This window comes from Scyliorhinus torazame, chromosome 10 (genome assembly GCF_047496885.1).
Source record: "Scyliorhinus torazame isolate Kashiwa2021f chromosome 10, sScyTor2.1, whole genome shotgun sequence".
Classification (NCBI taxonomy): domain Eukaryota; kingdom Metazoa; phylum Chordata; class Chondrichthyes; order Carcharhiniformes; family Scyliorhinidae; genus Scyliorhinus; species Scyliorhinus torazame.
Window position 1 is genome coordinate 105,389,905 of NC_092716.1, and position 15,700 is coordinate 105,405,604.

General features: G+C 42.4%; 1 protein-coding gene across 1 annotated transcript in view; it reads left to right on the top strand.

Moving 5' to 3' along the window:
* trim71 (tripartite motif containing 71, E3 ubiquitin protein ligase) overlaps positions 1-11,809 on the top strand; it is a 74,341-nt gene extending 62,532 nt beyond the window's left edge. Inside the window, exon 4 of the mRNA XM_072518563.1 lies at positions 4,448-11,809. Within this exon, the coding sequence (XP_072374664.1) occupies positions 4,448-5,899 (1,452 nt within the window). The 3' untranslated portion in view covers positions 5,900-11,809. The remainder of the gene's footprint in view (positions 1-4,447) is intronic.
* The last annotated feature ends 3,891 nt before the right edge of the window (positions 11,810-15,700 follow it).

Genomic DNA, 15,700 nt, shown 5'->3' on the forward strand with positions numbered 1-15,700 from the left:
GTATCCTGAGGTTTCTTTGCTCTTTCATTTCCTTCAAAATGGCATCAAGATTTTACTGCCACCCCTTGTTGTTTCTCAGTCATATCACGTCACACTTATCCACATTTAAGGTGTATCCGCTGCGTTTGCCCATTTTACTTGTATGTATGTATGTATGCCTCAGGTCATCACTAATTACCACAGTTTTGTATTGCCTGCAAACTTTGAAATTATGCTTGTCATATCATTGTCAGATGTGCAGGTTAGGTAGATTGGCCATTCTAATTGACCCTTTGTGTTCAAAGATATGTGGGCTGGGTGGAGTTCCCGGGATAGGGCCGACAACTGGGCCTGGGTAGGGTTGTCTTTCGGAGGGTTGGTACACATTCGATGGACTGAATGGCCTCCTTCTGCGCTGTTATCTAGACTCCTTTTTACATGTCCGTTAGATCTCCCTACAGGCTCCTCTGTTCTACTGTTAATAGACTTCTGTGTATTCCTTGCCAAATTTGTCTTCTGCAAATGTGTATTACCTCTTATACTTCGAAATTGAACTCCTTTTGTCACTGTTCCATCCACCTGATTTAGCCCAATGATGTCTTCCTGCAGCCTACAGTCACATGACCAACTTTTGTAAGTTGCGCAAATTTCCTAATCCTATCCCCTACATTCAAGTCCAACTATTGATATGGAACAGAGAGGAAAATGGCGAGAGGGGGATTTGAAAATGCTGGTGAGAGCATCCACTATTTCCTCTCTTCCCTTGTAGCCTAGGGTAGGTTTTGTCCAGGGCTAGGGGTTCACCTGTGTTCCAAGATTTTTAAATCAATTAATACTTATTTGCTATGTTAATTTAATCTAATATTTCACACCTCTATCTCCCTGCCTGGAATGCCTGTTTCGTCCCCATCTCTTGTGACAACAGATGCAAAGTATTCATTAAGGACCAAAGCTATGTCCTCTTGTTTCCTCACACCATTACCTTTTGGTTCCTAATGGGTCCTACTCTTTTTCTTGGTTATCCACTTCCAGACATCCAGGGGGCTCTGGATTTTAGAGTACCAATTCATTTTTTCCCCCAATTACGTGGCAATTCAGTATGGCCAATCCACCTACCCTGCACATCTTTGAGTTGTAGGGGTGAGACCCACGCAGACACTGGGAGAAAGTGCAAACACCACATGGGACAGTGACCCGGGGTCGGGATCGAACCCGGGTCCTCAGCGCCATGAGCCAGAAGTGCTAACCACTGCGCCACCGCGCTGCCCCCTACTAAAAAGTTTCTAAAAGATTATTAGGTTCCCCTTTGATTCTGCCTGCTAATCTTTGCCCTTATATAATTTTTCAGTTTCTTCCTGAGTACATGCATTCTGTTGCATGTCATAACTGACATTTATTGCACATTGCCCTTTTTTCTTTTTTATTCCAGCCTCTTTTTTAAAAAAATCATTCAGGGTGGTTTTAGGTTTAGATGCTCTGTCCATTCGTCTCATGGGAACAGGGTTGTACCCAAATTATCTCGACCGTGAAAGACGGCTGTTACTCATTAGCTGTTTTCCTGGCCAATGGTTTTTTTCCTGCACTAATTTCCATTTGCAATCTCGCCACCTCGAGTATAGCTGGTGCATACTGACTACAAATGAGTCAGCTTAGAGCTCTGGTTGAGCCAGTCTGACTTTACACCCGAAGTAATTTACGAAAAGAGGGCACATATCCGTAAATCACAATCACTGCAAGATTTGCAGAAATTCGGTAGCTTGTGACTATCAGTAACTGCTGAGGTACAGAATCCACGCTCCACTGGAGTGGTAGGAATGCTACATTTCACTGTAGCACTGGTTAGAGAGAATGACAAATCAACCATGCTTCCGCTTCCCAGCCTCCAAAGATCACTGCAAGAGATATGGCTGTCCAGTGAGGGTGGATTGGTGATGTAAACGACAATTGCAATTTAGTATATGAAGGAGATAAATCAACTCTTTGGGAGAAGACAAAACGGTTTAGAACTGTAGGAGAAAAAATACTCTGGTTTGCAAATGTGAAGTGCTTTCTTGAACCGCTGCAGTCCATGAGATGTAGATACACCCATAGTGCTGTTCAGGAGGGAATTGCAGGATTTTGACCCAGTCAAAGTGAAGTAACAGTTGGGATGATTGACTTGGAGGGGAACCTCCAGGTGATGATGTTCCCATGTATCTGCTGCCCTTATCCTCCTGGGTGGTAGTGGTTGTGGGTTTGGAAGATGCTGTTTAAGGAGCCTTGGTAAGTTCCTGCAGTGCATCTTGTAGGTGGTACACACTGCTACGACTGTGCGTCGATGATGGAGGGAGTGAATGTTTGTGGAAGGGGTGCCAATCAAGCAGTCCAGTGGTTTTCTTTTTTCCTTTATTCATTGATGGGATGTGGGCATTGTTGGCTGGTCCAGCATTTATTGTCCATCCCTGAGGGCATTTAAGAGCCAACCACGTTGCTGCAGTTCTGGAGTCACATGTAGGCCAGACCAGATAAGGATGGCAGATTTCCTTCCCTAAAGGACATTAGTGAACCAGATTGTTTTTTTAAAATTAACAATCGACAATGGTTTCATGGTCGTCATTAGACTTTTTATTCCAGATTTTTATTGAATTAAAATTCCACCAACTGCCCTGGTGGAATTCTACCCCAGGTCCCCAGAGCATTACCCTGGGCCTCTGGAGTACTAGTCCAGTGACAATTCCACCTCCTCCGTGGGCAATCTGTGGCTCAGGGCTACATGTAGCCCATTAGGTGTTTTGTTGACCGTTACCCACGCACATGGTTGTCACATTTCACTGATTTCTATCCTTGTTTGTTTTTTCCTACTGAAGTGATTCGCACACAAGTCCAAGGGCAATTGGAGTGAGGTGCGTGCTAATTGTTCACAACAGTGACTGTGAGAGCCATGCACTCCCTCTGTACCCAAAGTGTAAATATTTATTTTGTTTTCAACATTTGAAGTTGATGACAGTTCTATTAATATATGAATGATTAAGCATTTTCAATAACGTTATGAAATATTCGGCATGTATTCAATCCTATTCGTAGGGTCATGGTTCGTCGATAAGCCCAACTTCATTCTTACAGCCCAATCACTAGGCTAGGTTTGCTATCACTGATATCGTCTCTCCAAAACCTCAAGATATCCCGAAGTGCTTTACAACTAATTAAGTACTTTTGATGGGTGGGTGGCGCAGTGGTTAGCCCTGCGGCGCTGAGGTCCCAGATTCGATCTCGGCCCCGGGTCATTATCCATGTGGAGTTTGCACGTTCTCCTAGTGTCTGCATGGGTCTCAACACCCACAACCCAAAGATGTGCAGGGTAGGTGGATTGGCCATGCTAAATTGCCCCTTAATTAGGCACAAAAAAAATTGGGTAAATCTTTTCTAAAGTACTTTTGAAGAGTCATCACAGTATGAAATGCTGTAGCCAATTTATGCACATCAGGTGTCACAAATGACCATAAGATAAATGACCATAATGTTGAGACGTTGGCCAGTGATCCAAAGTTGATAACAGTGGGAGTATTTGCTGACAGCTTGTAACTTGGGGCTCAGTGCTTAAAACATTATATGTTTGCACAGTATAAACATCAACTTAAGAAGATTCAACAGTGCAGTTTAAGCTCTGTGGCTGTAATGCTAGGGCCAAATCGTGGTTTTTGCTGGGAGAAGAATGAGTTAATGAAGAGTGCATTGCATCATAACTTTATAGAGGAACTAGTTTCTAGCATGAGCTAGAGTTAGAAGAAAGTCAACTAATAATCAAAGTCCTTATTTTGATTATTAACCCCCACTGGAACAGCATGCAGATCAGAATGCCTTTTGAGAACAGGATCTTCAGGTGGTGATTTGGTCGTAGTTGTTATCATGGGACCTGATGGCTGTCTCTTCCGCGCTGATGTTCTTGATCATCACGATCAAGGGGCAGCACGGTAGCCTTGTGGATAGCACAATTGCTTCACAGCTCCAGGGTCCCAGGTTCGATTCCGGCTTGGGTCACTGTCTGTGCGGAGTCTGCACATCCTCCCCGTGTGTGCGTGGGTTTCCTCTGGGTGCTCCTGTTTCCTCCCACAGTCCAAAGATGTGCAGGTTAGGTGGATTGGCCATGATAAATTGCCCTTGGTGTCCAAAATTGCCCTTAGTGTTGGGTGGGGTTACTGGGTTATGGGGCTAGGGTGGTGGTGTTGACCTTGGGTAGGGTGCTCTTTCCAAGAGCCGGTGCAGACTCGATGGGCCGAATGGCCTCCTTCTGCACTGTAAATTCTATGAAATCTGTCCCGTGCTTGTATTAAAAAAAACCAAAATCACTCAAACCCTTGGCGGGTAAGCAGTGAACCTTTTTTTTTTATAAGGGGAGAGAATTGGCTGGGTCGATATGTTACTTGGATATAGTGGGTGAAATTATTAGAGTAGTGTTCAACATTTTAACATTTTTTTTTTCATTGAACAGGTTGAAAAGATCCGACAGATGAAGGCCAAGACTCTACACCTTCAGGTAGAAGCGCTGCGTGAGAATTTAACCAGGCTGGAGAGCACAATAGATTGTGTGCAGAAAGCCTTGCTGGATGGGCGAGATGTGGATGTACTCTTGGCAAAAGAACAAATGTTTGTCCAAATTCAGGACTTAAAGAAACTTCGGAATCTCCTTCAGCCTCAAGACGACGACACACTTTCATTCATTCCACCTGATGGCGTCCTGTACAAAGCCATTAAGTCATTGGGCATAATCAGTAGCAGCGCATATGCCCCAATATCTACAGCTACTGGCGAGGGGTTGAAAAGGGCACTACGTGGGAAAATGAGCAGCTTCACTGTAATCACCAAGGATCACACTGGCGAAGGAAGGTCTTCAGGTGGTGATTTGGTCGTAGTTGTTATCATGGGACCTGATGGCTGTCTCTTCCGCGCTGATGTTCTTGATCATCACGATGGCACCTACACAATTAGCTATTCTCCACATCTAGAAGGAGAACATGTGGTCTCGGTGACTATTCGCGGCCAGCATATTGAGAACAGCCCCTTTCGAGTTATTGTCAAAGCAGGTCGCAACTATGGTGGCATTGGGCTTCCAATTTGTTCCTTTGGCGGAGAAGGGGATGAAGATGGACAACTTTGCCGACCATGGGGTGTTTGTGTCAACAAAGAAGGCTATATTATTATCGCTGACCGTAGCAACAACCGTGTTCAGGTATTCACACCAAGTGGAACCTATCACCACAAGTTTGGAACAGCAGGTGCCAGACCTGGGCAGTTTGACCGTCCAGCTGGTGTTGCCTGTGATCAGAATTGTCGAATCGTAGTAGCCGATAAGGACAACCACCGCATTCAGGTTTTCACCTTTGAGGGACAATTTGTCCTCAAGTTCGGGGAGAAAGGAAGCAAGAATGGCCAGTTCAACTATCCTTGGGATGTTGCAGTGAATACTGATGGAAAGATCCTTGTGTCTGACACTCGCAATCATAGAGTTCAGCTTTTTGGCCCAGATGGAAACTTTGTCAGTAAATATGGCTTTGAGGGAGCTTTGTGGAAGCACTTTGATTCTCCTCGTGGAGTGGCCTTTAACCATGAAGGACACCTTGTGGTCACCGATTTCAACAACCACCGGCTGCTGGTAATCCATCCCGACTTCCAGTCTGCACGCTTCCTTGGCTCTGAAGGCACAAGTAATGGTCAGTTCCTCCGACCTCAGGGTGTAGCTATCGACCAAGAAGGGCGCATCATTGTGGCTGACTCCAGGAACCATCGCATCCAGATCTTTGAACCAAATGGCAACTTCCTGTGCAAGTTTGGGTCCCAAGGCAGTGGTTTTGGCCAGATGGATCGTCCGTCCGGAATAGCCCTGATGCCAGATGGACTAATAGTAGTCGTTGACTTTGGCAACAATCGTATCCTCTTGTTTTAATAATGCTGTGTGCTTTGTTTTTTCTATATTGTGAATTTGTTGCTCAGGGACAATGTCTTAATTGTTTTCCCTAGAGAAGACAGGTGTTTTTTTTTCTGTGCTGCAGTCATCTACCTCATGATGGTAACGTGTGAGCTGTGAGACTACTTCAAAACTACATAAATATATAGCAGACCTACCTCACTGCCTGCAGATGTTGGGCTGACTTTAATGTTTGGATATTTCCATGGAACTGTGCAAATGAGTCCAGGCAATTGGTGCCTTTATGACCTGAATCCAAAGACTTATTTCTTAGTATTAAAATTGTCCTGTAGCTTTATTTAAAAAAAAAAAAAAAAATCTCTCAGGTAGGAAGACTATTAGCCACTTCTATAGCCTAAGAAATGGCCATTTGTGGGTGACTGAAAGGCTTTGGCTGACTACCTGCATACGTTTTGTTTTCAGGGATTATTTGATATTGAATCTCTAGGATGTTTAGCCCTACGCTCCACCTGAATGTAGCCCTACGCTCCACCTGAATGTAAACTAAATACCTCCTTGTTTTGTTTTGTTTTTAGGGTGTAATGTTCTTTGGCCTGATGCACATAATGGTGAACATAGAAGTTGTTGAGGGTTCTTCAGAGTGTTTATTAGGGGTATTTGTGTAAGGAAGATTTGGGTTGTTATTTGATACCCCGAAGATCAAAGTATATTACCTGAGATAATCAAATTATATTTACCTCGACTGCTACCTCAGGTCCCTGTATAAAATCAATTTCCTACTGAATTGGTAGGCTGTATTTGATTTCGGAGGCAGTATTACTTTGTGTTGGAAGTGTGAATTGGCTGATTTGAAAGACAGTATCACTTTTCCTTTGGTCTTGTTTAGTCCTGGTTGGGAATCTGCAGAAAAATGAGTTCAGGGTGGGGAAAGTCCACTAGTCCTGCTTTGGGTGTGGCACTGCTTGGATGCGCACACACTGTTACAGATGCCATAAACAGAAATTAAATGAGCCCCTAACTTAATTGGGCTCTCAATGCTATATTTTCTAAATAAGGACGTTTTTAATCAGCCGGTGATTCATTGCAAAGTGTTATCTTTGTGATAAAAATCTTGTAAAATGTATCTTAAGAGCTGACCAGTTCTTTACTGTTGTGGTTTAGACAATGGGGTTCCGTTGTCCTGTCCTCTTAAGTAGAAAATAAGTTACTCCTTTACAGAGCATTATTGTAATAGTTTGTGTGTGTCGTGCGCTGGAGCAGTAGTAACACTTGTAAAGACCCATAAGGACTGGCAATAATTGCTGATTGTAACAGCGCTGTTATGTGAATATTCTGCCAGGGTTCTGGTTATATCTAATAGTTAAGGGGAAAAAATATATATATATGTGGTAGGAACATTGGTAGCATCCATGGATTTATTACCAGCTCTGAATCTTCAATTTTTTCTGTAGCCCAAAAGTGACCAATTAGTTTAGAAATGAGACAACGTCTCTTTAAAACTATTTTAAATTAAGTTTATGCAAATGATTTCCTTCACAGCCTTCTCTTAAATAAATGCAGATTTTAGAAAAAAGAAACAGTATTTTTACAGTCTAGGAACCACAGCATATAAACTTGTCATTTTACAGAAACCACACTGACTATTTTTGCAAAACGTAAAAGTGATTAACAGCCATAAATTGTATAATTTTAACTCTGAGCCAGTTTCATTGCACCTGCTACGATGCTCCAGTTTTCCTGCCTTGCTAGTCTGGTGATCAGAGTTAAAGGCACACTCCCATTTCACTTCTTAGCCATTTGCCTGCCAGTTATTTGCAGCCTTGCTGCAGTCTACGAAAATGACACGGCCCATCTTTACAATAATGAGTGAACATTGCCTTTTGGGGAGGCTGGGTGTCCAAACGTTTAAAGCTGTGAAGGCTGGTGATTTTCAAATACAGCGGAACTGTTTTCTTCACTTGGTCAAGACACCATGGCTTCATTTTGGATCAAAAGTGACATAGTCAGTTATGGAAGCAGGCTTGCTTTTGGGACAATTTATCTAGACCACATCCCCAAATAAAGGGGCTAAAGAATGTAACTGGACCTTGTCTCAATCCTTTTTGTGGTTCAGGGTTTAAGTGCAAGAGCTGCTGTTTACTTAATACTTGCATCAATTCGGCTGTTTTATCATTCCTCTGAACTGGTTGAAACAATACCTTATTTTTGAATTCTTGGAAGAATGGAAAGAAGAGGCATGCTAGCCAGTAAAATCATAATGGGAAACCTGAAATGAGGGGTAGCATTAATGTAAATTGAGATCCATGGCCCCCCAAGTCTGGAGAAGGGTGGCTGTCTGTGGGTAATCATCAGTAAGATTGGAAATTACTTCAGAATTTGTGTGGAGCAGTCTTCATTTATAAATGTTAGTATCCTACTTTATTATAAACTCCCTAATGGATCAATTTAGCTTTCAAGATGAAACTGGCTAATGTACTGCTTCAGACTGTAACAGTTGGTTGAATATGTCGTGGTTAGATGTTGTAGCATAGAATGGCTTTTGTTTTACACATTTGGGTAATTGTTCATGAGCAGTGGTTAATGATTAATGCAAAACTGTTTAAGGGGCCCATCAATTTGAAATCTACGTTTAAACTCCAGTTTTCAAGTATGAAATAGGCTTTGTCTTTAGAATTAAATAAAACCCTACAAAGTCTAATTCCTGTAATTTGAATGCTGTGCTCTTTAGCTTTGAGGTTTATGCAGTTACAGCTTTGGGTGCACTGCCTTAGAGATATCTCTTGGAGCCATATCTCTCTTTCCCCCCCCCCCATTTTAGCACAAATCTAAAGATACAAGCACACATTTGTCAACCCCACTTTTGGGGTATTTAAAAAAAATCAAAATTCAACCTTTAAAATAAATCCCAAGTTTTACAAACCAAATAAATCTGTTATTACTGTATTGAGTTCCTTTGGGATAGCAGAATTAATCAATCTCCAAACCAAATTGAACCTTTTTAAAAATAAAAAAAAATGATTTCCTTAATCAAAACTCAGTGTTCAAAATATATCTTTTGTTCCTATGTTTGAGGTTATTGGTATGATGTAGGATTCACAATGGTCTGCTGGCTGGAATATTGCAGTTATGATAACTAGTTCAGTACTGTGGTTTTCGTTATAGCTCCTGGTGAACTTTGCTAATATAAAGTTGTGATGACCCCTCTGATCATGTTGCTTGGAATGAGGTCGTCAGCTGAACATTCATTGGAATGGTTGTTAAAATCAATTTTTGAATTAATTTTTTGAACAATCTTTTTTCATATGGCCATATTTTGATATGAAACATATGATATGGGGACCTTTTTGAGGTTTAAAAGTTAAAGGTTGAGTCCAGGGGAGACGATGAAACCCTTATTTTTAAAAATGCACCATTTTAAAAACTTTTCTATTTGGCTTGCATCTGCTATCCAATTGGTAACTTATCCTCATTTGGTTTTCTCTTCATTTTGTATTGGTTAAGGTCAGAGTTAGGAGTGTTCAATACTTGCATCACTTTCCAACTTTGTAACTGGACAAATCCCCAAAGTCTGTTTTAGCTTGAGTATTCACAAAACAATTTCACACAGCTTTACAAGCAAATGCAGAGTTCACTAAAGGTGCTTAATGGATTATGTTTGCAATTCTTAAACTTTAATCAGGCACAGTACCTTACCTCAAATAACCTCAACAAAAGATCAACTTGCAGAACCCCAAGAGGCCAATTAATTCAGAGACTAGGGTCTAAATGATACATAATTCTCAGGGAAGTGATCCTACCATCTCTGGAGGGTAATAGGGGTGCAAGATGTGGTTCTGGTGCCTTGTCAGGTAATGGCTTTCATCTACCTCGGTGCCTCTTTCCGCGGCAGCTTCAAACTACCTCATGTTGGAATCCAATTGTCTCACTTGCCATTGGGTGAATAGCTTGCACCGGGGGCTAATGTGCAGTTTTTTGATATCGGGATTTTAATGCAACCCACAAATCAGCTGCTGAAAAGGGCATTGAACAAAGAAATATGAATGATGGTTGGCGTAAAAATGCTGTTGGTTTGTCTCCTCCAGCCACAGTCCCATTCAGCATGCAGTTGGGATAATCAGTTTCATAACATCTGAAGTTGAACTTCAGCAGGGGAAAACCCCTTCTACAATCTGAACAGAACTTCTGAACTTGAAAATGGGAAATTATCATTGTTTAAAATGCATCATTTGCGAGTATGAAAAATTACATATTTCCAGGCATTTTCTGTCAACTTTGTGATATCAAAGAGAAACTCCAGAAAAACTCAGTGGCGGGTGACTAGCTTTCTACGTAGCCCTGCTCTCTGCTGAATGGTACCATTTTATGAATAGTTATGTAATCGGATTTGGTGGCATCACCGAGCATGCCAAACAAAAACCTCTACCTCCTTTGCACACGGATTATATTATATTTAGATATAATATAGACCTGTACTTTAAAACAAATACAGGATTGCTGATTCGCATTAACTTGGTAAGCATGCTGGCCTAATATGTGTGTTCTACTTTCACTGTTCCAAAATGTTTTTGTTTTCACTTCCATAGTTGGGAGGTTTGTGGTTGGCAGCAAATGGATGAGCCTCAGTCCAATAACTGGAGTTTCTCAATAAGGTTATTGAGTTGATAATGTGGCAGCATTCCTTCTGTTTTCCTTTTTCTGCTCGTCAAATGAAGTTTGCACCAAACGTGCGGGGGCTGTTCCACCTAATTACTGGAAAGAGGTGGCAGTGCCATGCTTGGGGGCAGGGGAAGAGTCTATGGTAAGGTTGGTTTGGGGACATTCTAGCCACTTTGGTTCATCATTCATGTACATGCTTGCAAAATAGAAATGTGGTGATTAAGGGCACTTGGAGTTGATTTTCTAAGCTTGCCAGCAGATTCAATTGAAGTCTTTGCAGGGTTTGTTTGGCTAATTACAAGCCAGTGCAGTTTACTCAAAGCTGAATGATCAGAAATTTAATAACCCGTTTCACACACCAAATAGTTGGACGTTGTTAAAATGTAGACAAAGGAGTTGTTGACTTTTTCATTGACAAAATGTGACCCCAGCTGATAGTGGGAGCACCAGATTTGCTGTTTGTTTAAACAAATTGTTTTTGTGAACTGATTTTATGAAGTGCTTAAGTTGTTTTTTTTTATATTGTGAAACTGGGTTTCAAACCACTAGTTAAGCAGACTTTATTCAAAATTTATTCTTGAGAATTTAAGTGTCTGGTCCAAGATCCAGAAATCCTGGCTCAGAAGACGTAATATATAGCTTAAAGAAGTTTTCGCTGTTTTCTAAAAATGGTGGAACCAAGTTTTGGGCTCAAATTATTTTACAGAGGCAGAGCTACAGTAAAATCAGAAGTTCTATTGAGTTGTATAAGAAGTGATTTTGCTTATTGCCTCTGGTTTTCTTTTTCGAATTTTAACTTTGTAGTCTGTGTTCTAGATTAAGGGGATAGCATTAAAATGTCTGGTGCAAGTGGTCAAAGGCCCTTTTCTCAAACTTAGACAAGTGCCTCAAAATGACGGAGCCTATTTCTGTATTTAAAGATGTCTGAGCAGTATTGTTTAAGTTACTGTTGTGCAACAACCCAGCATTTAATGTTCATCGGTGGTTACCACTGCTTAAAGGAGAGGGGAAATTGGGGTCCTAGACTGCCAGAAAAGTGTGTTTTAAAAAGAAAATTCCTCTTGGGGTTGTCTTTACAGTAAGGTGACGGGTAATTTTTTGTTTCACCCTTTTGTATAATTTCCCTCTAATTGTAAGATCCAGCCTCTGCACCAAAGAATGAGGTTTACTGACCTGGAACACGTCTTATTCCTGTGTGTTTGAAAGCCTAAAAATTGATGTTTGTGCAATTTTTATCTGGATGAAAGTTCAATAAAATTTGTTTACAATTGATGCATTCTTATGCCCTTTTTTTGTAAGTTTTGTTACATCCATGCACTGTATACAACGATGGAACAAAAACCGAGCATACCGGACAATCAGCAGGTCTAACAGCATCTGTGGAGAGGGAAGGGAGCTAATGTTTCAAGTCTGGATGACTGTCAAAGAGGGCTTCAGGACGTCTATGGGATCTATTGGGTGGAAATGTGCAGAGCCCCAAATTTCTTGTAAATCGCAACATATCTGAATTAAGAGTTTGATCTCACATAAGTTGAAATCCTGTGCATTCAATTCCTTCAGCATATTCTTGCAGGTTATGAAAGCTGTTGATGGTTTAAAAACAGATCTGAAGTCATTTTCTCACACTGGAAAACCTAATTTTCTTGCTGCGTAAGTCCTAATTAGATATAATATTGGGAGTAATTACAATGACTGTGGCAATGTAAGTGAAATACATTCTGCAGAATCTAACCTAAACTGGCCTTGAACAGAGTATGACAGTGAATTGGTCATTGCTACTGAATTAGTAACCCAAGGCCTGAACTAATTATTCAGAGAATGAGTGCTTAAATCATGCTGTGGAAGCTTGAGAATTTGAATTCCAGTTTTGCTAGAATTAAACGTGTGTCCATGAAGTTGTTGGACTGTTGTAAAACTCCACTCATTCACCAATGGTGTTTGGGAAAGGAAATCTGCCATCCTTTTCTGAACACCCCTCTTATGACCCGGACCCACACCAATGTCAATGACTCCTCGTTCTCCTCTGAAGTGGCCTAGCAAGTTACTAAAGGCCCACCACCTCGGAAGATATACATCAATTAAAGTGGCATCCAGGTTTCTAACTACAAGCAAACGTTGCTTCACGTTGGAATCAAAAGGCAAAGGGTACAAAGTTTATAACAGCTGTTCAGGTCCAGTGCTTCTAGCATTGGGACATACTTGAGCTCTCAATTTCTTGAAGTTTTACTGGCTTCCATTTTGAAATAATAGCCCTCAGGATTAGGGGGGTGCGGAGAGAGAATCTGCACGTCACTGCATTTCTAATGGGCAGAGAGGGGAGGCCAATAAAATGTAGCTCAGCAGCTAAATGACATGTTGCAACTGAAAGTGGAGCTGAGCCTCTGACCCACAAAATATTTTTCCCAAGTAACATCCTCACTGGATGGCAGTCAGCATCATAGAACAGTACAGCACAGAACAGGCCCTTCGGCCCTCGATGTTGTGCCGAGCATTGTCCGAAACCAAGATCAAGCTATCCCACTCCCTGTCATTCTGATGTGCTCCATGCGCCTCTCCAATAACCGCTTGAAAGTTCCTGGAGTGTCCGACTCCACTATCACAGCAGGCAGTCCATTCCACACCCTAACCACTCTGAGTAAAGAACCTACCTCACACATCCCTCCTATATCTCCCACCCTGAATCTTATAGTTATGCCCCCTTGTAACAGCTACATCCACCCGAGGAAATAGTCTCTGAATGTCCACTCTATCCCCCTCATTATCTTATAATGCTCTATTAAGTCGCATCTCATCCTCCTCCGCTCCAAAGAGAAAAACACTAGCTCCCTCAACCTTTCCTCATAAGACCTATCCTGCAAACCAGGCAGCATCCTGGTAAATCTCCTTTGCACCCTTTCCAATGCTTTCACACCCTTCCTATAATGAAGTGACCAGAACTGCACACACTACTCCAAATGTGGACTCACCAGGGTCATGTATAGTTGCAGCATAACCCCGCGGCTCTTAAACTCAAGCCCCCTGTTAATAAACGCTAACACACTATAAGCCTTCTTCACGGCTCTATCCACTTGAGTGGCAACCTTCAGAGATCTGTGAACATGAACCCCAAGATCTCTCTGTTCCTCCACATTCCTCAGAACCCTGCCGTTGACCCTGTAATCCGTATTCAATTTTTTTCTACCAAAATGAATCGCCTTGCACTTATCGGGGTTAAACTCCATCTGCCATTTTTCGGCCCAGCTCTGCATCCTAACAATGTCTCTTTGCAGCCTACAACAGCCCTCCACCTCATCCACTACTCCACCAATCTTGGTGTCATCAGCAAATTTACTGACCCACCCTTCAGCCCCCTCCTCCAAGTCATTGTTAAAAATCACAAATAGCAGAGGACCCAGCACTGATCCCTGTAGTACACCGCTGGTAACTGGTCTCCAGTCTGAAAATGTTCCATCCACCACTGCCCTCTGTCTTCTATGTGATAGCCAGTTACTTACCCAATTGGCCAAATTTCCCTCTATCCCACACCTCCTTACTTTCTGCATGAACCGACCATGGGGAACCTTATCAAACGCCTTGTATACAACATCAACTGCTCTACCTTCACCTACACACTTGGTTACCCCCTCAAAGAATTCAATCAAATTTGTGAGGCAAGACTTACCCTTCACGAATCCGTGATGACTCTCCCGGATTAAGCTGCATCTTTTCAAATGGTCATAAATCCTGTCCTTCAGGACTTTTTCCATTATCTTCCCAACCACCGAAGTAAGACAAACTGGCCTATAATTACCAGGGTCATTCCTATTCCCTTTCTTGAACAGAGGAACAACATTCGCCAGAACAGAGGAACAACATTCGCCACTCTCCAGCCCTCTGGCACTATCCCCGTGGACAGCGAGGACCCAAAGATCAAAGCCAAAAGCTCTGCAATCTCATCCCTTGCCTCCCAAAGAATCCTTGGGTATATCCCATCTGGCCCAGGGGACTTGTCGACCCTCAGGTTTTTCAAAATTGCTAATACATCCTTCCTCAGAACATCTACTTCCTCCAGCCTACCCTCCTGAATCACACTCTCCTCTTCAAAAACATGGCCCCTCCTTTATGAACACTGAAGAAAAGTATCCATTCAACGCCTCTCCTATTTCTTCTGACTCCATGCACAAGTTCCCACTACTGTCCTTGAACGGCCCTACCCTCACCCTGGTCATTCTTTTATTTCTCACATGAGCCTTGGGGTTTTCCTTGATCCGACCCGCCAAGGACTTCCCATGCCCCCTCCTAACTCTCCTAAGCCCTTTTTTCAGCTCATTCCTTGCTACCTTGTAACCCTCAAGCCACCCTACTGAACCTTGTTGTCTCATCCTTACATACTCTTCCTTTTTCCTCTTGACAAGGCATTCAACCTCTTTTGTGAACCATGGTTCCCTCACAGCCATTTCCTCCCTGCCTGACAGGGACATGCCTATGAAGGACACGCAGTATTTGTTCCTTGAACAAGCTCCACTTTTCATTTGTGCCTTTCCCTGACAGTTTTTGTTCCCATCTTATGCTCCCTAATTCTTGCCTAATCGCATCATAATTACCCCTCCCCCAATTATAAACCTTGCCCTGCCGTATGGCCCTATCCCTCTCCAGTGCAATAGTGAAAGTCACCGAATTGTGGTCACTATCTCCAAAGTGCTCTCCCACAAACAAATCTAACATTAGGCCTGGTTCATTACCCAGTACCAAATACAATGTGCCCCCCCCCTTGTCGGCTTATCCACATATTGTGTCAGGAAAACCTCCTGCACACACTGTACAAAAACTGCCCCACCCATAATCTGTTTTGCAATTTCTTCCTCCACATCTCTATTACTATTTGGGGGCCTATAGAAAACTAACAGTATGACCGCTCCTTTCCTATTTCTAACTTTGGCCCACATTACCTCAGTAGGCCGATCCCCTTCAAACTGCCTTTCTGCAGACGTTAAACTATCCTTGATTAATAATGCTACTACTCCACCTCTTTTACCACCTTCCCTACTCTTACTGAAACATCTATACCCCGGAACTTCCAACAACTATTCCTGTCCCTGTTCTAACTATGTCTCCGTAATGGCCACAACATCGTAGTCCCAAGTGCCAATCCACGCTCCAAGTTCACCTACCTTATTCCGGATG